Here is a 24,801-nt window from a genome sequence, read left to right on the forward strand (position 1 = left end):
TTCATTCTCAGCCTGGTGCTTCTTATTATTATTTTGTGCACGGGTGATGGAATCTTCATACTAGTGTTTTGGAGCAAGAATGTGGTATAACTTACATGACCGTGCCCGGGGTCACACCTAGATTCAGAGCTATAATGTCTGTCCTCAGCACCCGGACTGCCTGTGTCTTCACAGAGGCTGAGGTCAGAATGTTGAGACCTTAGCATCATCGGACACATAAGTGCTTCAGCTAGGTGCTGCCATAATTGAGAAGGAGTCGGAGGCCGTCAGAGCAGGGTATCTTGGTGGGAACTCCCCTGAAGCAGCCAGGCCCTGTGCTGCCCTGGATTGCTATTGATTCTCTGCCATGATGTCTTCAGCTCATATATGATGAGAAATTCCAAAACACCTGCCTCGTGCTGCTGACTGTGTATGTTTTTGGTTCGTTTCCCCCTCGTCACCATGAATGAGTCAGTAATGAGTCAGTGAACAAGTTTGTGGTGTCTGGCTTGACATCACTCACAGTGGTGACTGAAACCCCAGCCCAAGAGCACCTGACTTGTCTGTTTGGTGATTTTCCATGAAGATGGGGTTTGCCCGTTGTTCACTTGTCAGAACTGTACGTTCTGTCCACTTTTCTTGCCTCTTTCTATAGCAGGCTCCACAACTATTTTTTATTAAGTGGAAGCTAGAAGTAAATCATGCTTTCCTGGTTAACTATGCCCACACTGCCCTGTCTGATGACGACAGCTAGTATTGTCACCTAGCTCTCCTCTGCTTTAAACATGTTGACTGGCTCCTACAGTGTGAAAAATAGCCAGATAATTTGTTTCCAGAGGCATGGAACAGGAATTCCATCTCCATGGAGAGCTGATCCACCTACCCTCCCAGGCTCAGAAGTGTTCTTCTGTGTGGTGCTGGGATCCCCACACTTTGGCCCCCAAAGTAGAAGGTTTCATATCCTGTGTACTTTGAATATCTGCTCTCTGGGTCAGGGCAGACCACTGGTCTGCACTTCCTTGTCCCCCAGCCTCTATTGCAGGGACCGGAAGCAGCAAGGACTAAGCACACTTATCCAGTCAGTGTATTAGGCTTAGATGGAGAGTTGTTACTGGGGTGTCTGCTGTATGGACAAGTTTGGTTCCATTTGATTGGATTTTCCTCCCTGTGGTTTGAGGCTTAAACTCAGCCGGCGCACAGACCACAGCGCTCCATCCCATTTTCTTTTTTATGTAGTTTTATTTTCTACATAAGTCTGTATGCTCACTTACCCCCACTGTTTTTACTGCTGGAGACTTTAGGAGTAAAAAATGTTGTGACCTTACCACAGAGAACACTGAAAAGTGGTACAGCATTAGCGCTTCAGAAACTTTGTCACATCGTCTCAGCCTCCCAAAGCTTTTAAGAAGGCCAGGGTCCTTGTGTGATATATCTGTGTTTTGAATAACATGGAGGCCCTTTTTAAGGTTTTAGAAGACTAAATGGGTTTTCTTTGAAAAGCAGGAGGCTCTTGATTTGGGATCTTCATTGCTAGAACTGGCTGTCTTAACTCCAGGCCTGTCTTTGGTGTTAAACGATTTGTGCACTTACTCTTTAAAAACAATAGCCCCGGGGCTGGGGATTTAGCTCAGTGGTAGAGCGCTTACCTAGGAAGCGCAAGGCCCTGGGTTCGGACCCCAGCTCCCGAAAAAAAAAAGAACCAAAAAAAAAAAAAAATAGCCCCAGGGTTGGGGATTTAGCTCAGTGGTAGAGCGCTTGCCTAGGAAGCGCAAGGCCCTCGGTTCGGTCCCCAGCTCCGGAAAAAAAAAAAAACAAACAAAAAAATTAGCCCCACTTAACTCCCTTCTCCCGAGTATCACATTGGTGCATCCTTACCATATAAGCAGTAGGTTTGTTTTCTGGTGTGTGTTTTCTGGGATAAGATCTAATCCCAGTTTCTTTTTCATGGGTCTCAGGGAAAAAAGGGTGTGCTTTATCCTCTGGCAGAGAGAAAGAACTGTGAGCTGTTCTTTGCAGCCTCTGACAACCTCACCATTTGTATCCTCTCAAAGGTCAGGGATGCAAATGAGGTTGGCGCACACTATAGGTAGCCCTGAGAGTATAGCAGAAGGGCCTTGGCCAGAGTCTGCCCAGCACACCACTTCCCCCGGCTGCATGTCCTGCACTCACAGTAGACAAGATCTGGGAGGTGAAAGGTCAGAAGGGGTCTTCTGAAGGATGGCGTCACATAGGACAGAGCCTTCAGAAGGGCCGGAGGGAAGGTGAGGCTTAACCAGGGGACAGGAACAAGACACCTGGCCCGTGTATTGTGGAGAATTTGCCTTTGCTCTCTCTGGCCCATCAGAGGTAGAAGGACCTGGAAACCTGGCAGACGATGTGTGTGGGAAGGACTTTTCTCCACTTTTATTTAATGGCTTGAGACAAAAAATGAAGGGTTTTTGTTTATTTTTATTGCATTCATTTACTTACTTGTTTGAATATGTATGGGGAGTGTACAACATGGTACATGTGTCGTGCTTTTATATGGGAGCCACATTTTTTTTTTTTTTTGGTCTTTTTTTTCGGAGCTGGGGACCGAACCCAGGGCCTTCTGCTTCCTAGGCAAGCGCTCTACCACTGAGCTAAATCCCCAGCCCCGGGAGCCACATTTTTAATATGCACGAGTGTTTGCCTGCTTGTGTATGTGCGTACCATACCCATGCCTGGTCAGAGAAGGTTTCTCATCACCTGGAACTGGAGTTAGAGACGGTCACTGTGAGCCGCCTTGTGGGTGCTAAGAAGCAAGGCTCTGACCCAAGGAGCCATCTCTCTAGCTTCTGTTTTTGTATTTTGAAATGAATTTCCAGACTTGGGGAGGAGGCGGGGGAGTGCAGTTTTCTTACTTCAGTAGCAGGAGGTCACACATGGGGCTGAGGTCAGCCCCTTTCTGTTTCACAAGCAGGAGCACAGCCGTGTTTGTATCTCCTGCTGTCTGTGGTGGTTGTCACATTGCCTTGGCAGGGTGGAGTGCTGACAGTGAGCACGGTGACCTTTGCAGATTGGCAGCTGGTTTCTTGCATGCTTACCTCTTTCTCTGCGTTTCGCTTCATTCACTGCAGCCCCACGGGGCCCTGGGTGGTTTCGTTTGAATCTTGTTTTCAGTCGTTCTTTATAAGCTTTAACTGGGAACGTTTCCCTGGAAGGTGGTGTGGACCTGCCACCCCTCAGGGCAGCAGCAGCACTGGGTGCTGTGGTATTGGCAGAGTCACATCTTTAATCCTGTCCTCAACCACAGGAAGGCACAGCATGAGTATTGTCACAACTACTGAATTGTTCTTGCTCAAGAGGCAAATTCTGTAATAAAATTCCTAAGAAATTCTAAGAAGTACTAGCAGTGGAGCTCAGTGGTGGAGTGCTAGCATGTGTGAGGACCTAGGCCTGACCCACAACACAGTAAGAAAGTGGGGGTGGGGGAAACAAAAAAAAACAAAAACAAAAACAAAAGCCACCACCAGGATATGTCAGACCTCAGGAGACTGAGGCAGGAGGATCACAAGTTTGAATCAGCTTCAATGGCATACAAAGAGCATATCTCAAAAAAGAAGTTAAAGTTCTCAGAGGCCAGGGGTTAGACAGAACTTAGGAGTAGGATTTCTCCTGATAGAATGCATTTAAACCCCATGATAGTGAACAAGTATTACAGCCAGCCTGTGGCCCTCCACCAGAACAGCCCACTCCATTTGTCAGATACGGGGAAAGGCCTGAGACTCTTAAGGTACAGGGAGGACTCGCTCAGAAGGTCTAACTGCAAACTAGCGAGCGGTACAACCTATGTGAGGGTAAAAGCATGCCTGTGTTAACTTTTGTTGTGTGTGGTTGCTCTTTTCTGTGGTAAAACCTAGATTTTCTGTACATTTTAACCTGAAAGAAACTGTCCTTCCTTCCAGCCATGGTCTGAAAAAGTTCTTCAGTTGCCGTGGCATAGCCATTGCAGTTGAGTATTTTTGGAAGCTCGGCAACAGAAACATCACTGTGTTTGTCCCGCAGTGGAGAACAAGACGGGATCCTAATATCACAGGTGAGGCCCAGTGATTATTTTCCATATTTCTAGTTAGATATGTAATGTTTCAAATTTCAACGTAGGGTGCTTAGAATAGAGTCACGTACATGGGCAGCAGCTTGAATGACAGAATTCTAAATTGGTTCTTTCTGGTAAACTATCAATTAAGCTCAGTGTGTGTGTGTGTGGGGGGGGCACGTGTGATGTCAGCACCCGGGAGATGGAGCGGGAAGGAAAGGCCTAAGTCTGGAAGATCAGAGTCATCTGGTAGGACTCTTGGGGGCCTAGGGTAGGTTGAGAGTGTTGTAGTGTAGGGTAGGTTGAGAGTGTTGTAGTGTAGGGTAGGTTGAGAGTGTTGTAGTGTAGGGTAGGTTGAGAGTGTTGTAGTGTAGGGTAGGTTGAGAGTGTTGTAGTGTAGGGTAGGTTGAGAGTGTTGTAGTGTAGGGTAGGTTGAGAGTGTTGTAGTGTAGGGTAGGTTGAGAGTGTTGTAGTGTAGGGTAGGTTGAGAGTGTTGTAGTGTAAGGAGTGAGTAGGGAAGGGTAGAGAGTGGCATAGCTGCTAGAGAGGACGTCCTCCACCAGCTTTGGCTTTTGAGTATTTAAATAATATTTTTTAAAATAGTTGCTTGGTAAGTTTAAAACCTTAAATATGTCTTTTCTGTAGTCTGATGGCTTACTATGAATCATTTCTGTTTGCCATGTAGTACTTTGTGGCTAACCTACAGGCCCCACACAAAAGGTTCAAATTTAATATAAATTGTGAAATATTCCAGAGAAACTTAAGATTGTTTTTGTTTTAAGTGAAAAGGCTGTGCCAGGCACAGTAGGCAGAGCACCTAGAAAGGAAAGGTAAAACGGGGTGGGCGTATTTTATAAATTTGTCTAGCACAGAAACAGGAAGTGAAACTTAGACATGAGGGAGATGGCACTTCCAGAGTGTTCCCAACTTCCTTTCTTTGTGAGAAGATCCACAAGGAGTGAGGCAGACCCACTCCTTTTCTACTTAAGTGTCGGTGCTGACTTACCATGCAGCTCCCAGGCAGGAACCCTCCATTTTGGGGCAGGCCAGTTGAGGTCACTGGTAGCTGCTTTGGTAAGAAAGACAAACACAGGAATCTTATGCTTCTGTTCTCTGCTTCTCTTGCTTGGGACTGCTTTTCCAACGTAAGGCATTGGGCCTCCATTCTGTCACTACCCAAGCCTGTGAAAACCAGTAAATACTCATTCAGACAGCTAAGAGTAAGACAGGAGGCTGCAGCCTTTCTCAGCTGGCACAATGGCAGTTCGCTCCGCTCTGCCCTGTTTTCAGAGGGCTCCTCCCCTCCCACCCTCTGGTAACTCTTGTCATTTCTCTTTTTATACTCTATTTACAGTATATACTTTTGGAAATGTTCTTGGGGGCAGGATTAATTGTGGGCTTCTGGTTTAGTTGTCATTTAGAGGCAATCGAGTTTAACATTTTGTTAGTTTGTTTAAAATCTACCCTCAGTTCATATGCTGGACTTGCCTTAGTGTGAATCTTAATTGGTTTTTCTTCTTCTTGTGGTAAAGTTGAGTAAATGGGGAAAGAGTAGCAGGTCCCCAAGTGAAATATTTGGGTTTGCATTCAATTATCTACACATCTGGGAAGATAGTCTTTGCTGAATGCATATCAACTTCTTCCACGAACAGAACAGCACTTCTTAACCCAGCTCCAGGAGCTTGGAATATTATCTTTAACTCCTGCCCGGATGGTCTTTGGAGAAAGAATTGCTTCTCATGATGACAGGTATGAAGGGCTGCTTTTCTTCCCAACGTGGGAGTGGGGTGGTAAGGAGCCAGTTACCTGTCCATCAAATAGGTCTGCACTCTGAAGGGACCTGCTTAGTTGACTTTCAAACTCATCAAGACCACTAAGAGACTCTGTAAGTTTAGGAATGACACAGAAGAAACTTTGGTGGTCTTTTTGAGTTTGTTTATTTTAGTGACGCATGTCTGAGATGAGAAAAGGCAGGTGTGTGTAGTTGATTGGTTTTCATTTTGGAGATTGAGTCTCACCATGCAGCCCTGGCCCAGGACTCACTCTGTAGGTCAAGATCTAAGTGGATCTCTGTTTCAGGCCAGCCAGGGTTACATGGTGAGATTCCCACCCTCAAATGGAGGAATTTTGATTCCAACCTTTCCCCGTGGTATGTAGTTTTCATAACTTTATTCTCGTACTATCATGTCAGTGTAACAAGCATGGTGTCGGGACCCTCAGGCTGTCTGTCCCTTCTTCTCTGTATTATTCTGCCCATTTCCACATTCCTCCCAAGGAAGGCAGTGCTTTGTTACCCAAGCTGCTATGTGGTTGGATGGGAAAGAGGTGAGTTAGGGCCACAGTGGACATTCACTCACTGGCAGGGAAGAGATGGGCTTAGGTGTGAAAAGAGCTAAGATAGAGTTAGGAGCAGCAGCCCTGGGAGGCTGTCCTGAAGGGTCCTCCATGGGCCTGTAACAGGCTCAGGAGCTGCAGTCCTCAGGTGGGAGCCTTCAGGTCCTCTGATCACCGCCACAGCTTTCTTCTCAAACCAGGGACTCAAACCCAGGCACAGACTTGCAGCTGAGGCTTTTGCTTGGCTTCTGCAGCCCTCCCTCTGGGTAGCAGAGAGCATAGGTATGTATCCCAGTGGGTACAAGAGAGGCCTCCCGTCTGTTTTTATTGACATTTGGGCCAACAGCAGCATTGAAATATGTGCTTTAAAAATAAGCTCTAATGTTCATTACTAAGGAATTCAGACAAGCGTGGTGGTTCAAACCCATGATCTCAACACTTGAGAGGAAGAAGCAGAAGGCTTGGGAATTAAAGTCATCCTCAGCTACACAGTGCTAGCCTGGAATATATGAGACCCTGGGTGAGGCAGGGGTGGGGCAAACAAAATACTTTCTAGGGTTCCTGAGATCTTGGAAGCTTGAGTTGTTTGAGTCCACAGAGACTGCTCAGAAGGGCAGAGTCAGTACCTTTCACACCTTTCACTCGGGTGATCTCTTTTTTGTTTCATTATCTTTGTTCTCATTTAAGAAATAACATTTCCATTAACTTCAAGGGTTCCTTTCTGTTTTGTTTTGCTTTTTTTAGGTAGGTTCTCACTATGTAGTCCTGGCTGTCCTCAGACTTCACATATTACCTCTGTGCCTCTGTCCCACAAGTGCTGGGCTTAAAGGTGTGCCCCACTCTGACTGGCTACTCACAAAGGTTTTGAGAGGGTTTGAACAGGAGTAGTCCTCAGCAACATGACACAAGTCTGTATCATTCAGTTCTTACTCTCTTCAGCACCATGTGCAGAAGGCCTGCCCTGAGTTCCATCCCTAGCACCCTGTGAACCAGGAATGATGGCACACACCTGTAATCCAGCACCACAAGGTAGAGGCACGAGGTCACTCAGGTTACTTAGTTCAAGGCCAACCCAGGAGACTGAAGACCTCCCTCTCACAGGGCTGGGAGTAGAGTGCTAGAGTACTTACTGATTACAAAAGCCCAAAGCTAAGTAAACTCCGGGTTCCTCCAATCCCTAGTATCAGAGCTATTTATTCTCTCTCCCCCTCCCCTCCCCCACTATGCTAGCTCACAGGCAGCAAGCAACACGCACGCACGCTCTAGCCATGGCCAGTGTGCATCCTTCTCTCTTCTCTGGACTCTACCAAATGCCTCTGGCTTTCTTTCTCTTCTTTCTACAATAAAAGCCTTCTCCCCAGCCATGGAGCAGTCACCCTGGAGGTCAGTTTCTTTACTGTACCTCACTTAACTTGCCTAGCCTGCCAGGCCCTAAGTCTGATCACCAGCCCTGTAAGAACTGTTTTAAAATGCAAACCCGGTTACCACCCTTCGCCCTTTTATAACCAAATGAATCTGTCTATATTTAGACCAAACTGAAGGGTGGTTCTGACTGATGTCTTAAAGCAGTGCAGAAAATGGATTGCTTTTTCAAATTGCACAGCTGACCATCTTGTGCCTAACACTGAACTAAACTTTAGGTAGCCAAGCAGCTGAAAAATGAGAGATTTCACAGGCCTGTTACCTTTAACTCGCTCAAGCCTTCATGCATTCTTACCACAATTATTGAAGGAACTTTTCTAGAAAATACAGGAATCATAGTTAAAATCATTTTTTGTAGAATTAGATTGTGTGAGTAAGTTGTTTTATAATCACTAATAATTCCAGAGATACTCATCATTTGGACGTTTTCGGTTAGCAGGGGCCTAACTCTGTGTAGCCTGGGTTAAACTGGCGAGTTTTAAGAAGAAAAAACCTTTCATTTCCTTAGCAGAGCTTCTGTAGCCAGCCCTGCTCTTTGCTCATTTGGAACCCTCTTGTGGCCGTAGGTTCCTCCTGCACTTAGCAGACAAGACCGGGGGCATCATTGTAACCAATGATAACTTCAGAGAGTTTGTGACCGAGTCCGTGTCCTGGAGAGAAATCATTACGAAAAGGTAATCTTTTCTTCTTTTTTTTTTTTTTTTTTTGGAGCTGGGGACCGAACCCAGGGCCTTGCACTTCCTAGGCAAGCGCTCTACCACTGAGCTAAATCCCCAACCCCTCTTTTCTTCTTTTTGATCAGAGGTTTGTTGTTTGCGTTTTGTGTAGTAGTTTCTGCTTGCCAGGGTGGAGGGCCCAGTAAGGATAAGGGTGGGCCTCCTAAGAGTACCTGCAAGACTGGACCTCGTCAGCTCTGGAGCACTGTGTGTGCAAGAGTATAGGACACAAACATTTTGCTGAGGGAAGGAGACATCTAACAGAGAGTACAGGGGCAAGTCTTTCAAGTTTTAGTTTCAGTGCCTGGTGTTTTCAATGAGTTTAGCGTGCAGGCTTTCTTCTTGGTTCCAGGAATAGAACAGATATACCCATACCACAGATATGAACCATGAGGTGAATGTGCTCACATTCATTTCTCCTGGGGTTTCAGAGTTGCCGCTTGCCTGACAGTACATCCTGACAGCTTGCTGCGTCCTAACAGGGTTTTTGAAAAAGCTTGGCCTGGTCTGATGAGCAGTGCCAAGCCTGAGGACCTGAGATCAGTCCCTGGAACCACATAGAAGAGAGGTTCCCTGTAACCTCCACCTGTTTGCAGGGGCACATGCGTGCACACAGACACCTAAACAATGTAACTTTAAACTTTTAACAGGAAGACAAAGCTTGGTCAGGAACCCTGGGATAAAAATGAATTCCTATCTGCATTTTTACTTCTGTGTTGCTAAAAAGGTCTTGGTGCTGGGTGGAGGAAAGTTGGTCTCTGACCTGGTGGGCAGTTGATAGCCGTGAAACTGCTCGGACAGCAGTGTGTGTTACACACGAGTCTGCATACAAGGAGGCTTTAATTGCAGTGAGTCTCAAAACAACCTAGACGGACGTCAGATATCTGGACGTAGCTCTGGTGGGCTCCACCTCTCCGTTGGAGTGCTGGGATTACGGGCACATACCACCACGCCCAGCTAACGGTTCCCTTTTAATTTTTGTAAATGGCTGAGCAGGCCTGGCCCCACCTGTCCTGGCTGAGGAATGCAGGCTCACCCTCGGGTTTCTCTCCCTAGGACCTGGTTGTCCTCAGAGGTTCGCCTGGGAGCTCATTTGTCTCCAGCTTCACTTAAAACTAAGCCTGAGTCCCAAGCAGAAAGTCGTTAATGGTGTTTCTCGGCATCTTGGTGACCTACACAGCCAGCTGAGCAAAGCTGCTGGTGTGACTGTCCACTGCCAACGTTACAGTGATTTCCCGAGAGCGGGGCGGCTGCTTTAAACATGTCCCGTTTCCTACGCATTTCCTGCAGTAATGAAGGGTACTGTTTCTCAGCACTGTAACCTCCTCTGTTGTAGACTGCTTCAGTACACATTCGTGGGGGACATATTTATGGTTCCTGATGACCCTCTGGGAAGAAACGGACCTCGGCTGGAAGAATTTCTTCGAAAGGAGGTCTTTCTTAGGTATTCCTTTGTGTTCCTCGTATGTCAAGGTTTATTATTTCAACCAAACATTATGCTTCAGAGCAGGTCCCGTTCTTGATAACTGGAAATGGCATTTACATTTTGTAAAGCCTTAATTAGATTAATGATATGTGACTAACACAGAACCCAATTAAGCAATCACCCCAAGATTAATCTTTCACTTTTCTTTTGCCTGCCTGCCTGCCTGCTTTAGACCATTTCTCTTGTCAGCAGGCTGAACTCGAACTCTGATCCTTCTGCTTCTGCTTCCTGAATGCTCCAGGTGAGGCTCCTTCTCATTTTAACCCTAAGAGAACACAAATACTCTTGGGTTATGAGCAGCAGATTTTCAAGCTGGTAATAACTTCAGTCAGTGCTGTCTGACTGCTTTTCCACACACTTTCTGGAGTTGTTTGTTTCGAGTGGGCAGAGCTGACGTAAACTCACGTTCTGCTCAGAAATTGCTGCCTGAGAGCTGACAGCTACAGTTCACCGTCACTGATGGAAAAGCCTGTCTTGTATTTGTCTGACACTGACTGACAAGTGGGGGTTATATATTTCTATGTTCAGAATTCTGGGTGACCTTGTTAACCACAGCTTCCTTCATGCTAACCAGTGGCAGATCTTTCTGTTTTAAAACCAAAATAGCCTGTATTCTGTGGACCCTCTAGCAGACTTTTGCATAGGGTTTGTCTGGGTGCTGAAAAGGAGGAGGCTCACTCACTCCCAGCTTTCAAGGCTGGCTGCCATTTGTGCCTTGGGGACACAGGAACCTGATGGTACATGGCGGAGGGTTCATTTTCGTGTAGGTGTCTTCTACAGTGGCCACACACGTTCCGTTTCCTAATCTGGTGACTTTCTCTCTGAGCCTTTGGGTTTCATCACAGTTGAGGTGCTAATCCCAGACATGTTCACCGGCCCACAGTGAGGAATGACAGCTTGTCACGCATGCACTCACTTCCCCTCTACCCCATGTCTTCTCATTTCGTTCGAGGCTCTGTGTGGGCCCCGTGCTGAGCCAAAGCCCAGGTCAAGCTAGAGCCGGATTCCTTGCTACCTGTTCTACTCCTTTAGTAGCCTAGTGGCAGGGTCAGCCCTTCAGGTCATTTCCGTCCCATCTGGTGTCATTTTCAAAGTTTGTGGTGTCCAGTTGCCATTGCTCCTTCATGAGGGGATGCCATTAAGGTTAATGTAGCTTTTGCAGGCTGTTGGGCTTCTGAAATGGACAACACTGTTTCTCCAGGTGCATATACATTGAGCTCACATGCCCTGTCTAGACCTCACTAAAGACAGGAAGTCCGTGAGCCTGTTGGAGTTGCCTCTACGCCCAGGGAGAGATGCCTTTCCTTACTTAGTTCTGTAAGCCGACCTGCACAGAAGAGTAGGAACCTGACAGAACCAACAAGTGTGGCCAGCCCTAAGTCAAAAGACTAGTGAGGCACTGTCAAATCCAGGGATACTCACTCCCCTATGGATCTGGAAATGGTACCGGGTACCCTATAGCCACTCTTAGGGGGCTGATTTCACCACCCCATGGCTTTCTGGCCTCAGGCCTTCAGAAACCACAGAACTGCTTTGAAAGGGTTTCTTACTCTCCCTCTCACTTCATCCACAGAGACATGCAGCCGCTACTCAATGCCCTGCCAAGTGTGGGCACGTTTGACCCTGGCTTCCGGAGTCCCAGCACCCAGGTAGCCAACACCAGCCACCAGCCTCCATCCCGGATCCAGACCTCCTCAAACCATTGGCTTCCTCAGCAGCCCCACTTCACACCCCTGGCCACGCTTCCCAGTATGCAGCAGAACCTTCCCGTGCCAGCACAGAGGTCTTCTGCAGAGACCAGCGAGCTGAGGGAAGCTCTACTGAAGATCTTCCCTGACTCTGAGCAGAAGCTGAAGATCGACCAGATTCTGGTAGCTCATCCGTACATGAAAGACCTGAATGCCTTGTCTGCCCTGGTGTTGGACTGACGGCCGGGCTAGAGCCCGCTGACGATGGGGTGAGGGAGCTGCCCACTGGGGAAGTACGGCAATGTGAAGACACCTTCCCAGAAAACATGGGTGTCATATAGAAAAAGGAAGATGTTTTGTGTCTACAAAAATCTGGGTTTTCAAAGCCAGCTTTTTTCTATATATAAATTATGCTGCTATTACAGATTTAACATTTTCTGTAAAAGGAAAGTACATTTTCTGCCTGTTCAGAACTGTTTAATAGCAGTTACTCTTGAGTGTATTTACAATTTTATGTTTTTTAAACTATTTTCCTTAAAGCAGAAGAAAAATTGACAAATGAATATGGTTAGCCTTTCTAAATAAAATTTTAAAAAAATATATAAGAAAAAAAAAAGGAGTTGCTTCCTTAAGGAAAGCAAGACTTCTTAAAGTCTATTTTCTTGAGGTAATCTGTCCTGTCCACTAACCATGGCGTGTGCTCCCTGCCTTCATCCCTAGAGTTGGCTGCTCTGCTCCTGTGGGGCCTGTCAGCGAGCCATTGTGGGAGTGGAGCAGCAGAGCCACTAGATGGCACCTGGTGCCTGGCTGTCTCCTGTGGCCAAAGGCAGACTCTGAAGAGCTGGTGGGAAGTCTTAAAGGCCATGTGGTCCTGCCCTCCTTCCCCTCCGCTGGACAGAGAAGGGAACTGAGTCCCAGCATACTCCGACTGGCTGGCTGGCTGGCGTAGCTCCCTAGTGCACTCACCAGCCATGGCCGCCATGCCCCCAACCTGGCTCCACGGCTGCCTTAGCCTCAGAAGGCAGGATAGGCCCTGAAGCCTCTGGTGAGGAGACCCTGTGTGGAGTTTGTACAGCTTTGCCAAAAAGTTTTCTTCTCAAGGATGACCCAAGCCAATAAATAGCATTAGTAGTTTCAGAGGGGTAGGTATCAAAGCCCCTGCATTTCCTTTCTTTTGTCTTCTTAGAGGTTTCTTAGCAGCTCTTCCTGAGTCTTTCAGAACCAGTTATCTCAGTGTTGTCTCTTTTCAGTGTAGCTTGGTCTGTGTCTGTGAAACTTCCTGGTTGTTCTTAGCATCCTGACTCTCACCTGGACCTTCAAAGGGCTTTGTGTTTTCCATCCATGCTGTCTCCAGGCTGTGGTGGTCAGTCACTGCCCTGTGGATCGTCTTTCTCCCGGTCCTACAAGTAACCGAGGACTTGGTGCTGGTTTGTTCTCCGTGGTGCAGGGACTTCGTAGATCACAGAGTGCCGCCATCGTGTTGTGTCTTGGTTCATTTGATCCCTGCATCCCTCAGGAGATGAGCACAGAGCCTTCTAGGTGGCCATACTTACATGTTCTCTCCTGAATTTGTTGAAGATGGGAGCTCTTTGTCATCTATCACTAGAGGGTTTCAGACCTGCAGGCTGTGCAAGTGGAGAACAGAGACCTCTGCCAGCCCCAGGTTGACCCACCACAGCCCCCCAACCCTACCCCCGAGCCTCAGCTTGGGAGCACAGCAAAGGTGCCAAGATGGAGCTGTCTCCAGGGCTCCCTGGCCTGGTTAGTCCCAGTCAAGCTTTGCTGGAAACCAGAGCCATGGTTGCCTCACCCTGACGCAGGCAGGGAGGAGCAAGGCTGTCAGAGGCCCTGTAGTTGGCCTGATCTTTGAATTGCGTGTGCCTCTGTGTTCTTAGTATTGTTTCTGAGAGATACCTGCCCATTTCCCCCTTGTTCCTTATTGGAGGGAAGAAAAAGCTGGAGGAAACCCAAAGGCATTAATTAATTACTTTGTAGATTGTAATGTGAAATATCATTCTAGATTCTTTGTGAAATCTGTCACATTTAGGTATGACATTTAAAGCCCAGTTATCTAGCCACTGGAGAAAGCTCACAGCTTGCTGCTTTGCCTCATCCAAAGCTCTGTTGCTGCTAGGTGCTTGTAGATGTGTTACCTCCATCCCTCCAGTGCCTCCTCAGTGAACTTGGGAGTGGCTTGGAATTCCTCCCCATGTGGAGGTTGAGTGCCTCTGCCTCCCGTGTATCCCGATGTTTGGCTGTGGCAGCCAGTGCAGCTTTGGTCACTGGACAGAGTGTGTGTGTGTGATGTGTGTGTGTGTGATGTGTGCGTTCCTCTGTGTGTGTGTGTGTGTGTGTGTGTGTGTGTGTGTGTGATGTGTGCATTCCTCTGTGTGTGTGTGTCTGTCCATAGCTGTCCTGGTCCAGTGCAGTTGGCAGGCTCAGCTGTATTGCTAGGACTTGTAAGGCATGAAAGAGAACTCCACCTCTCCTTGTCAGTCCCAAGTCCACAGCCCTCTTCCTGGTAGGGGCAGCTGTCGCAGGCCCTCTGCACCAGCCTCACACAGGCCCTAGCCTGCTCCCTCCCCTGCCCTCAGCATTCTGAGCCACCTCAGCTGGGTCCATTAGCCCACTGCTCCCTGTACCCTGCTTGCTGACCCCTTTGGTTAAAACACCCTGCCTCCCATTCTAGCTTCCCACTCTCCCCTCCCCAGTTTGGAAACTTGGCTTTTGCCCACCTCATGGGAGTTTCCTGGGAAATCACTGGTTGCTATTCCATTAATGGAATAGCTACAGTGAAGCCATTGGCCTGCTTTCTTGGTTTTCCTTCCTGAGCGCTCCATCTCTCTCTTTTCCTCGAAGGCCTATCCTTCATACAGTTTCTCAGCAGGTGATTCTCAGGCCAGACCACCCTTAGGACTCAGTGGAAAGGGCGGCCCTTACTAAAAGGCAGGCTGTGTCAGTCACCACCCTAAGGGGTGGACTCAGTGCTCTAGAGGAGAGCCTGGAGGCTTGTCACTGCCACACCTCATGCCCTGAGCGGCTGTGGTAGGGGGTCTGGAACTGGGCTTACTTAGGAGTCACCACTCTCCTAACTCTACCTTCCACTTTGTGACACCAGTCCTCTCACTAGCCCTGTGGGATCTTAGCTCCCAGAACCTGGGCCTGCATCCTGCCATCTCTTACCTAACCCTGAGGTCCCTTATATCCTCCTTGGCCCTTGGCTTGCTATACTAGTAGCCCACCACTTGATCCCACAATCCTCCCACACTGGTCCCTCACTGGCTACCTTACAGCTCTTCCCTCTCCCTAATTCCAGGGGTACCCCAAGTTCATCTTTTTTTTTTTTTTGGTTCTTTTTTTCGGAGCTGGGGACCGAACCCCAGGGCCTTGCGCTTCCTAGGCAAGTGCTCTACCACTGAGCTAAATCCCCAACCCCCCCCCCCAAGTTCATCTTGAGAGGACCATTTTGCCTCATCCTTTTCCTCTGTGATCTTTAGCTGTGACAGAGCATCAAGTTCCTACCCTCTGAGCCTTGTGTCCACGGCTGCTGTCCCATGGCCATACTTGACTGTCTACTTTCTATCTCCTACCATGATCCTCACTCCAGCCACCCAGATCTAGGTTCCCCACGGGCCCTGTTCATGTGTATTCGTCTTCTAGAAATGCCCCTCTGCCCTACAGCCTGCCTCCTCAAAGGCCCAGCCCTGAGTCTCTTTGTGTTGTGAGCAGAAGCAGCCCTATGCTATTCCATGGCCCCACAGCACTTGGTGTCTTGCTTCTGACTCTAACCACTCTGGCAGGTGTAGCTGCAGCCCACTGTGTACTGTGTTGCCTCCCTCTAGACTGTGAGCTCCTCGTGGGCAGGGACCATATGGTCACTCTGTATCTCTTGTGGCACCTAACAGTGCCTTGCACTTGGTAGGTGCTCAATAAATGTCTGTTCAAGTGAGCTGGAGGACGGTGCTTTCTTGTGCTTTCCAGGATCCTCAGGTCCCTGGAGGATGCGTGGTGATCATGTTCAGAGACAGGACCCACTTCTGTTAGGTTAGAGGTGGATCTAATTGCCTGGTTTGATCTGTTCCCCTTTGGAGGTGGCAGTGGGGGGAACTTCACAGACCATCCTGGGCGAAGTAGCCTAGACCTGGAATCCTGACCAGATGGAACCATGCAGAGCCGACAGTTGGCCCAAGCCACTCCTGACAGTCTTCCACGGGGATTTTCCCCATTGTGAGCAGGAGCCCTGGGGTGACCCACAGCAGCCTTTAGCACTGTTTTCTGCCACGGGGAAGAAGCAGAGAGACTCCTGGCCTGAGTTCTGAGCTCCCCTTATCAAGGAAGAGCTTTCTCAGATGTCACCAGGCCCAGGATTCTCTTAGGTGTCTCCCGTTGGTGAAGCAGTTTCATGTTGGAATTAATCCCTTGAAATCAGGGGTCTGCTTCTAGTGAAGCACCTCACTGTCCGTAGCAAAACATGGCAGGTTAGATGGGAGACGTCCAGCTTAACGTCTAGGGAGGTCCCAAAGATTTGTGCAAGCAGCACATTGGGAATGTGCTGACAGGCAGCTCTGTGTACGTCCTGCTTAAGAGAGCCCAGCCCCACAAGGTCCGAGTGCCCCTCCCCTCCTTGTGGAAGAAGCTTCCTCCACTGCCCTATGTGGAGGGAGGGATATACCCAGCATTGTTGCTGTGGGAGGGAGGAGGCCAGGAGCATGTTATTATATTTGGGTTGAGTTGGGGGGATGGGTTGAGTTGGGTTAGGGGTTAGATTGAGTTGGGTTGAGTCTCCAAACACGTTATCCTCCTGCCTCTCTGTCAGCCTCCCAGGCACTGATGTTGCAGGTGAGTGCCACCATACCCAAGCAGGTGTTGGTTGGTTGGTTCGTTCGTTCGTTCGTTCGTTCGCTCATTTTTAGACAATCTCAGTCTATAGTCTAGGCTAGCTTTGAATTCATGGTAGTCCTCCTGCCTCAGCCTTCGAGGTGCTGAGGTTACAAATGAGGGCTGCCATGCTTTGCCAGTTTTATAAACTAAAAGTTCAGGTTTCTATTCTCTAGACACCTGGTGCTGCCAAGGCTGGGAAACAGCTGAGCCAGAGTCCTACGGCCAGTGCCAGAGATGTGGCCGGGGGCTGGAATTGCTGCTCCTGCTTCCTGTTTGGATGGGGTTTGCTGCAAATCACAGAAATCAACACTGTAGCCAGCCTCTTCTAGGATTTTGCTTGCTTTCTCCCTCCAGGTCTCCAGCTAGCCTTGCTCGTCCACACAGTCTGGGTTCAGACCCAGCAAAAGGGAGTCGGACCTGCACTGGTCTGGCCGCCTGTCTGGTTCTTGGATCAGTTTCAAGTTGCAGTCATCTAAATAGGCAGCAGGAAGAAGGATCCTCCCGAGAGGCCTACAGGGCTATAGCAGCAGGTCACTTTACATGTTCTCTGAGTCTCTCTACCCAAAAGAAACCACAGAGACAGTGCAGGAGGAAAGGAAGGAGGCAGTTAGAATGGCGCTGTGTGGCCCTGGTCTAACACACCTAGTGCTGTGTGACCTTGAGAAAGTTACTTAGCCTCTCAAGTCTCTGGAAGGCTTGATGACATGGATACTGTCCCCACAGATCCCAGCATCCCTCAGGACTGAACACTGCCCTACTGGAGTATTGCTGCAAGCTATAGTGGCTGGCTGTGCATACCTGAAATCCTGGCCCGTGGGCGACTGGGACAGGGGATTGCCACAAGTTTGAGACCAGGCTGGAATATGATGTGAGATTCTGTCAGAAGACGTAGGGGAAGAGGACAGCACTGCAACAGGGATTGCTGTCAAGCCTCGAGGTTGACTCTGAGCACCCGCCTGCCACTGACTGCCCTTCCTGATCCCTGTCTCCACCCATGTCCTCGAGTCCTGAAAGAAACCTAGGACAATTCTGAAGAAAGAGAAACAAGGGAAAGGAACAGTTGGTTCTTTTTACCAAACTCGTTCATTACCTTGCCTAGTCATCATTCACAGTGTGTGAAGACCCAGCTGACTCTGGTTGTCTGTAACCACCAGCAATCCGGTAAGCTGGGCTTAAACTCTGGTGGCTTGGATAGGTTTGGCCTTCACAGACTTGTGTATTTAAATGTTTGGTCTACAGGGAGTGGCTCGATTTGGAGGTGTGGTTTTCTGGAGAAAGTGTGTCACTGAGGTCTGTGCTCAGGCTCCATCCCATGTGGAATCTGGTCTCCCAGCTACCTTCAGATCAAGATGTAGAACTCTCCGCTCCTTTTCCAGCACCATGTCTGCCTATGTTACCATGCTTTCTGCCATGATGATAATGGACTGAACCTCTGAAACCGTAAGCCAGCCCTCAATTAAATGTTTTCCTTTATAATAGTTGTCTTGGTCATGGTGTCTCTTTGCAGCAATGGAAACCCTGAGACAAAGGTGCTGGAGAAGAGGTGAGAGTTCTACCTACATCTTATTCAGAAGGCGACCAGTAGGAGACTGCCCTCTGCAGGCATTCCCTTAGAGTGCCCTTCATTGTCTGACATGTTCAGGATCCCCAAGACCAGAATCAGCCAGAGCCCCTTCTAGGTGGACAGTGGAGAATGATGTTGCTCCCGTACCTTCCCAGAGCCCTTGGTCAGGACACTAGGGAGTGTGATGGGGAGAGGCCCTGGACTGCCATAGAAATGGCCTTGACTGAGATGGTTGTTTAGCTCTGATCCTGACTCAGGTTTGCACCTGTTTGCTACCCTCGTAGCCTTATCCTGAAGTACCCAGTAGGCATGGTAGCCCCACATCCCTGTCACCAAAGTATTCAGCACTGTGGATCCAGGGCCTGAGAGCAAGCTCCAACCTGTGGTGACAATACTACAATTTTGGTATCTTTAAGAAGCACAAATGGGTTGGGGATTTAGCTCAGTGGTAGAGCGCTTGCCTTGGAAGCGCAAGACCCTGGGTTCGGTCCCCAGCTCCGGAAAAAAAAAAAAAGAAGCACAAAAATATGAGAATAATGTTTTCATTTTAATCCCGGGTGTGGGGACATGGGGCTGCTTCAGACTGACTGCCGCAGCTAAGATTTGCTTTGTGCTGTAGCAGAAGCGTGTCTTTGCCATCTGTAGATAGTTTCTGTGGTTGTGCGATGTTTGGAATTCTGGCAACTTTTCAGAGACTCTAGGGCCAAGAGGTGGGGTGAGTGGTTGTTGGCTGTCAAGGAGGTTGTTTGTGGTTTGTTAGTAGTCATTGCTCAAAGAAGAAACAAAAGAAATTAGGCACAGGAATCTCTCTGCCCCTCCCCCCATCCTTCATTTTCTCCTATGTATTGATAAAGGGTAGAAGCAGGATGGAGTTGGATTGGAAGGTAGGAAAAAAGAACCCACAAAGTAGCAAAGACCAGCTATACTAACCCAGATGGCAGGGAGGCATTCTGCTTCCCACACAGCTGAACATCCCAGGCTTCCTGTCTATTCTGGGGAATCCTCCCCATGCCCAAAGAGCACTATCCACCATCTCATGGTGACCCCGTTCTGCCACAGCTAGGACTGTAGGGATAGCAGAAATAGTTCTCAGTGCAGGTGAGAGTTAGAACAGCAGAACTGAGACCTGCACCCCAGTCTGCATACTCTAAGAGCAGCATTGTTTCTACCCACGGCATGGCCCAGAAGCCACAGTCGGGTATCCTTCAGTCATTCCGTGACGTCAGCAACCTTCCACGAACACCTAAGCCTAAACATCCGTGGGATACATCCCCATGGGTGACTAGGTAAGGAAAGTGTGGATGAAGTGTGTGGAAAGGGGCAAGGCTAGAGAAGGCAGGCCCTGCCTGTGAGATCTGTCAGGACAAGGGAATGGATATGAAGGGTGAGTTCAAAGAGCTCGGAAGCTCCAAGGCTGGAAAGAGAGGGAAGAAGACCCACCTGTGGCCTGCTTCCTTCTTCAGGTGGACGCCTGTGGAGCTCTGCCCTTCCTGGTTCCGTGTTCTGCACCTCAGCGACACTCGATGTAGAACTAGGAGCATGGCCTCAGTTTCCAGCCAAGCCACCTCCCCTGCAGTGGCTGTCGATGGGTTTTGCCAGGGTAGCTTCTCCCATGTGCACTGCTGAATCCCATGGATGTATTCTCAGTGGCTTAGCCTGTCAGTAGTAGTGGCCCAAGGGTGCCGTGGACAGGGATATCAGAGGAGATGAGTCATCGCCCAGCCATCACCAGTCGCCATGTGTGCATTCCACGGTTAGTCAGGATGAAGCCATTCCTAGATAGTAGGAGGAATGCATGCTCCCTCTTTGTGAGAGGTCTAAAGTGAAGCTAGGGGTAGAACATCTACTTGTTGGGTAGGATGCACAAGGTCTTGGGACCCATCCCCAACCAACTAACAACCTATCATCTACCTACCCACCTACCCACCTACCTACCTACCAACCTACCTACCTACCTCTCACACACAGAGCAAATGAAATTATGGCGGGAGGGGGATAAAGAATGACTACTAATCCTAGCATAAGAGGTAGCCTCTCTTAAAGAGTCCCCCAATCACTCTGTATACTTGGTCTGCCTGCTTTACCAGAGAGAGAGAGAGAGAGAGAGAGAGAGAGAGAGAGAGAGAGAGAGAGAGGAGGAAGAGGGGGAGGGGGAGGAAGAGAAGGGGGAGGAGGGGGAGGAGGAGGAAGAGAAAAGAAGAGGAAGAGGAAGGAAAGACGAAAACAAACAAAAAAACCCTGTCATTTTATCCCCTAAAGCCTAAATATCACTGTGGGCAAGTTCCTTTCTCTTCGCTAAACTGTGGACACATAGCTAACATATAGGAAACAAAATAGATCATAAGCACATGGCTTGCCAAATTCTTGAAAAGCAACATTCTACATTAGTGACACCCAGAAGAAAAGACCTTGTCAGTGCTAGAGTCCCCCTTGCCTCTTGGTCTTCACTTCTACCATGATACCCACAGCCTGGACCTCTAAAGACTTTAAAAAGTCTTTCCTGAAGCCAGGCGGTGGAGGTGCAAGGCTTTGATCCCAGCACTTGGTAGGCAGAGGCAGGCAGATCTCAGTGAGTTTGAGGCCAGTCTGGTCTACAGAGTGAGTTAGTTCTAGGACAACCAATGACCACACAGAGAAACACAGTCTCAAAAAAAAAAAATCAAAAGTAAAGAAAAGCAGTCTTTTCTAGCTCCTTTTGCATGGGGTTGGCCAGGACCCGAAAAGAGAGTCAGGCCTAGTACAATCAAGGCAGACCATACATCCCTGTGCAGGACTCCAGGTCTCTGTGAACAAGTGGGACTTACCTTCCCCAGAGCCTGGACTTCTCACCTGGGCAGCCCCAACAGGGAAAACCAATGCTACCACAGCTTCCTAAGAAAAGGTGTATTGTGTGAGAGATTAGAGTCTTGTGCCATCTGGTAGACCAGAGAAAGTGAAGAAGAAGAATGCTGTGTTGTGCCTATGGTGCTCACCCTACTTCACCCACACATGTACACTTACAGGCTTCATACTTTTAACTTGGAACCTTAAAGATTCATGTTCACCAGGTCCCTTTGCAGCACCCTCTCTGAGCTCCAGCCAGCAAGCTTGCTCTTCCTCTGTCCTCCCAAAGTCTGTAATTGCCACCATCTGTCCAGAGCAGAACGTCCTGCATCCAGAGCCCAGAAGTGCCTGCTGTTCACTGAAGAATGACTAGGTCACCAATAGCAGAAGTGCCTGCCTGTCATCCACAAGACATCTCGTCTTTGGCCAAGGACATCCCAATCCTGGCCCCAGCTCAGCGCTGGATTCCTTTGGGCTCATTCTTCCGCTGTCTATGCAAGTACCTCAGAATGTGATACATATGTAAGTGACCTCACTGCTGCTGGACTGGGTGGCTATGGGCCCCCAGGGCACACACTGCCCTTTGCTTCAGCTGTGGATTTTGGCAGCATTCAGGACAGGCACAGAGGCACAGGGACACATGGCTGAGAGCAGTGTACAAAGCCTGTCCTTGTGGGCAGTGGCTTTGGACCACCCATTTGGCCAGCACCTCTTTGCCTTCTGGTGGCAGAAAGCAGCTGATGAATATGACGAGGTGTGAAACTTAAATGTAAGAAACTTAAATGCTGGTTGCTGGAGTCGATATCCTCTCAACCTGGATGAGGGCAGAGCAGATTTCTACGGAGGACCCAGAGCCAGGCCCAGCATCAGGTAGACTGCAGTTTCTTTTTTCAGATGCCTGACCATTTAAGAGGCTAGTCTAGAGCCCAGTGGTAGCTCCCACTCTGACAGGGCCTCACAAAACTGAGGACAAGCCCCAACCCTGGGCAAAGGTTCCAACACAAGAATTGGGGAAAGGAGCCAAACTCTGAAAATTGCTACTCTCTAGCCTGATTGGAGGAATCTCTTCTTGCCCAGAGCAGAGGAGGCCAATAGTGGGAATAAACCCGGGAGGTCATACAGAACAGGATTAATACACATCTGTCCTTGACCCAGCTGTTTTATTTCATGATGAAAAGAAGCTAAGAGAAAGAAACCATGTAGAAGAATGTTCTTAACAGTCAAAGCAACTCATGCTCCCAGCAGGTTGGCAAAGGAGTAAACTAACTCTGGGTCACACACAATGGAGGCAGAAGCAGGAGAGTCTTTTGAGGTGGAGCCCAGCCTGGGCTACAGGGTGAGCACCTGTCTGAAACCCAACAGAAAACCCTCAGAAAAAGAAACAACCGAGGAAGACTTACATTCTCTGGTTCCAAATTGGTCTAAAAGCAAGCATCAGGACTCATCCTCATGGTTGGCAGACAGACACCGAGGAGAAATGGGGAAATGGGTGCACATTTTTCTTGTTGATAGGTGTGTTTTTATGGAGTGCTCAGACTGAGCAATGGGAAAAAAAGATACTTCAGCACAATGATGTGCCCCCTAGGCAGGGAGATATAAATGGATAACAACCGGATGGTTCACACCTTGAATGTGAGTGGGTCTTGTGGTAGGAATGTAACTCCCAAGGACATTTTACACCATGCCCTAAGCAGCTGCCACAGACTCCCTTTGCTGGCTGATAAGGAAGCTGGTCTATGTGGGAAGCTCAGGAAACAAGGATCGGTCGGTCAGGAGCCTGTAGGAGTAGAGTGGCTTGTGACCAGCTGGGCCCTTGCAAGGAAATGGATTCTTTGTTGGTGTCTTAGAGTTTTATTGTTGTGAAGAGATACCTGGACCGTGGCAACTCTTAAAAAGGAAAACTGTTGGACACTCCTGGGTCCCCTGCAGTGTTTGACCCCTGCTAAAGTCCTGCTGATGCTTGTAGAAGCCTTTTGTACCTAACAAGGGAACATGCTGGCCCTGTAGCGACACACCTGGGCATACACCTGGGTGATGGACCTTTCGTTCCTGTCTTTTGTTCTCAGTCTTTGTTCCTGGGACTTAGGCTGGTCTTCCTGGCTTTCTCCCCAGAAAATTTGGGGCACGTGTTCGGTCTTTCGTTCCTGAAGCCTTAAGCTGGGTTTTCCCACTCTGCTTCCTGGGATTTTCCACCTGGTGAACTTGAGGTATATATTCGGTGAATAAAGTTACATATTTGGCATTCTCATGACGAGAATGCCCTGAATATGTGTGTTTTTAATCCTGAAGGCTAACGCCCTGTTCTCGGTGCTGTGTTGGTATGGGCATCCACAGAAAACATTTAATTTGGGCTAGGCTGCTGATGGGTCCTGACAGGGGAAACAAGGCAGGAACAGCTAGGAATGAATGAGACCTCAGGCACTGGTGAGTGTGGCGAAAACCGACTCTCAGGAGACAGCTTCAGTGAGATGGCTCATTTAGTGGGGTGGGGCAAATGCTATTAAAACCTTTGAGGGGGTAGGGGCTTTATGATGAGTGTTGTACATCATTAGCCGGGGCCAGAGTGCTGGGGATGTCTCATTTGCATAAGGGGAGAGGAAGTTTAACCTGACTACTGGGCTATGTGACCTCCTTGGGATGGAGGTAGGGCATGGGGCTATGTGCAGGGAGGGCACACAGGTATGGGGCAGACAGGGATTGATCCCTAGGATGAGATATCAGGGATTAGACACCTCTTGACCCTACTCTCGTTCCAGGCCTGTCCTCCATGACTCCATGGCTTCCCGACTGGCTTCCAGTTTCATTCATTATCATCATGACAAGCAAAGAGCTTGGCAACGTCTAGACAGACATGCTGCTGGCGAAGGAGCTGAAAACTCTATATATTGATCCACGGCAGCGGAAAGTGACTGCATGCCACACTGGGTGTAGCTTGAGCATCTGAGATCTCAAAGCCCACACCCTAGGGACACACTTCCTCTAACAAGGCCACACCTTCTAACAGTGCCACTCCCTACGGCCAAGCATTCAAACACATGAGTCTGTGGGAGCCATTCCTATCAAACCATCACCATTGGCAAGTCTCAGCAGTGAACACCACATGGTCACACCCTGGTGGTGGCCTCGGCGAGGCTCTGCAGTCACTCAAACTCCTGACCCCAGGAACTAAAATGTCAAGTGTGTGTTTATCAAGCAAATAAGACCAGTCATTCATGATATGGCACAGAAAACCAATTTAATCCATACGCCGAACAAAATAGGAACGTCTCCTTCGTTTCAGAGCAGAAAGAGCTCAAGATGGCGCATATGCCTAATGTAAAACTTACAGAAGGGGTCGGGGATTTAGCTCAGTGGTAGAATGCTTGCCTAGGAAGCGCAAGGCCCTGGGTTCGGTCCCCAGCTCCGAAAAAAAGAACCAAAAAAAAAAAAAAAAAAAAAACCTTACAGAAGACAAAATCCCTGAGTGCTGACCCAGATGAGCAGGTGTGGTCCAAGATGGGCACCATGGTGAGGTGGAACAGAAAGTACCAGTGCTATACAGTGGCGCTCAACCATACTGTGACATTTCCTCAAGTGGTATTGTGTGGCCGCAGCCCTGGCTCCAGAACCTCTGATGGTATCTCCAGTCCCTCCTGGTCCCCTCCTTCCAGCTTCTGTATCCCTATGTACTCACTCTGGCCCCACCTGGGGCCTTCCTGGTTGGCTGACCCACCTTGGCATGCATTTCATGTACGGTTCAGCAGCCTTGATCTGGTCACTTTCCACCTTTGTGCATGGCCAATCAACAGCCACTTCCTGGTAGTGTAGCTCAGTGGTGGAGTGTAAGAGGAACAGCTCAGAATACGCTTTGG

At 48.8% G+C, this 24,801-nt stretch overlaps 2 protein-coding genes across 4 annotated transcripts in view; one reads left to right on the forward strand and one right to left on the reverse strand.

The window, feature by feature from the left end:
* Positions 1-3,432, reverse strand: part of LOC147999365 (uncharacterized) — a 7,952-nt gene extending 4,520 nt beyond the window's left edge. The window contains exons 1-2 of one of the 2 annotated variants that reach the window (XR_015643975.1): positions 2,594-3,432; positions 1-1,568 (exon numbers count right to left, since the gene is read on the reverse strand). The exon at positions 1-1,568 is cut by the window's left edge and continues 1,318 nt beyond it. The gene's annotated coding sequence lies outside the window, so the exon portion shown is untranslated. The remainder of the gene's footprint in view (positions 1,569-2,593) is intronic. The other variant, XM_087596616.1, reaches the window with a different exon arrangement.
* The window catches only part of N4bp1 (Nedd4 binding protein 1), a 51,964-nt gene extending 36,333 nt beyond the window's left edge, over positions 1-15,631 (forward strand). The window contains 5 exon segments of one of the 2 annotated variants that reach the window (NM_001305181.2): positions 3,906-4,036; positions 5,689-5,785; positions 8,359-8,466; positions 9,845-9,952; positions 11,568-15,631. In NM_001305181.2, the coding sequence (NP_001292110.1) occupies positions 3,906-4,036; positions 5,689-5,785; positions 8,359-8,466; positions 9,845-9,952; positions 11,568-11,922 (799 nt within the window). In that variant the 3' untranslated portion in view covers positions 11,923-15,631. 2 annotated transcript variants of the gene reach the window in all.
* The last annotated feature ends 9,170 nt before the right edge of the window (positions 15,632-24,801 follow it).

Source organism: Rattus norvegicus, chromosome 19 (genome assembly GCF_021556685.1).
Source record: "Rattus norvegicus strain SHRSP/BbbUtx chromosome 19, alternate assembly SHRSP_T2T, whole genome shotgun sequence".
NCBI classification, from domain to species: domain Eukaryota; kingdom Metazoa; phylum Chordata; class Mammalia; order Rodentia; family Muridae; genus Rattus; species Rattus norvegicus.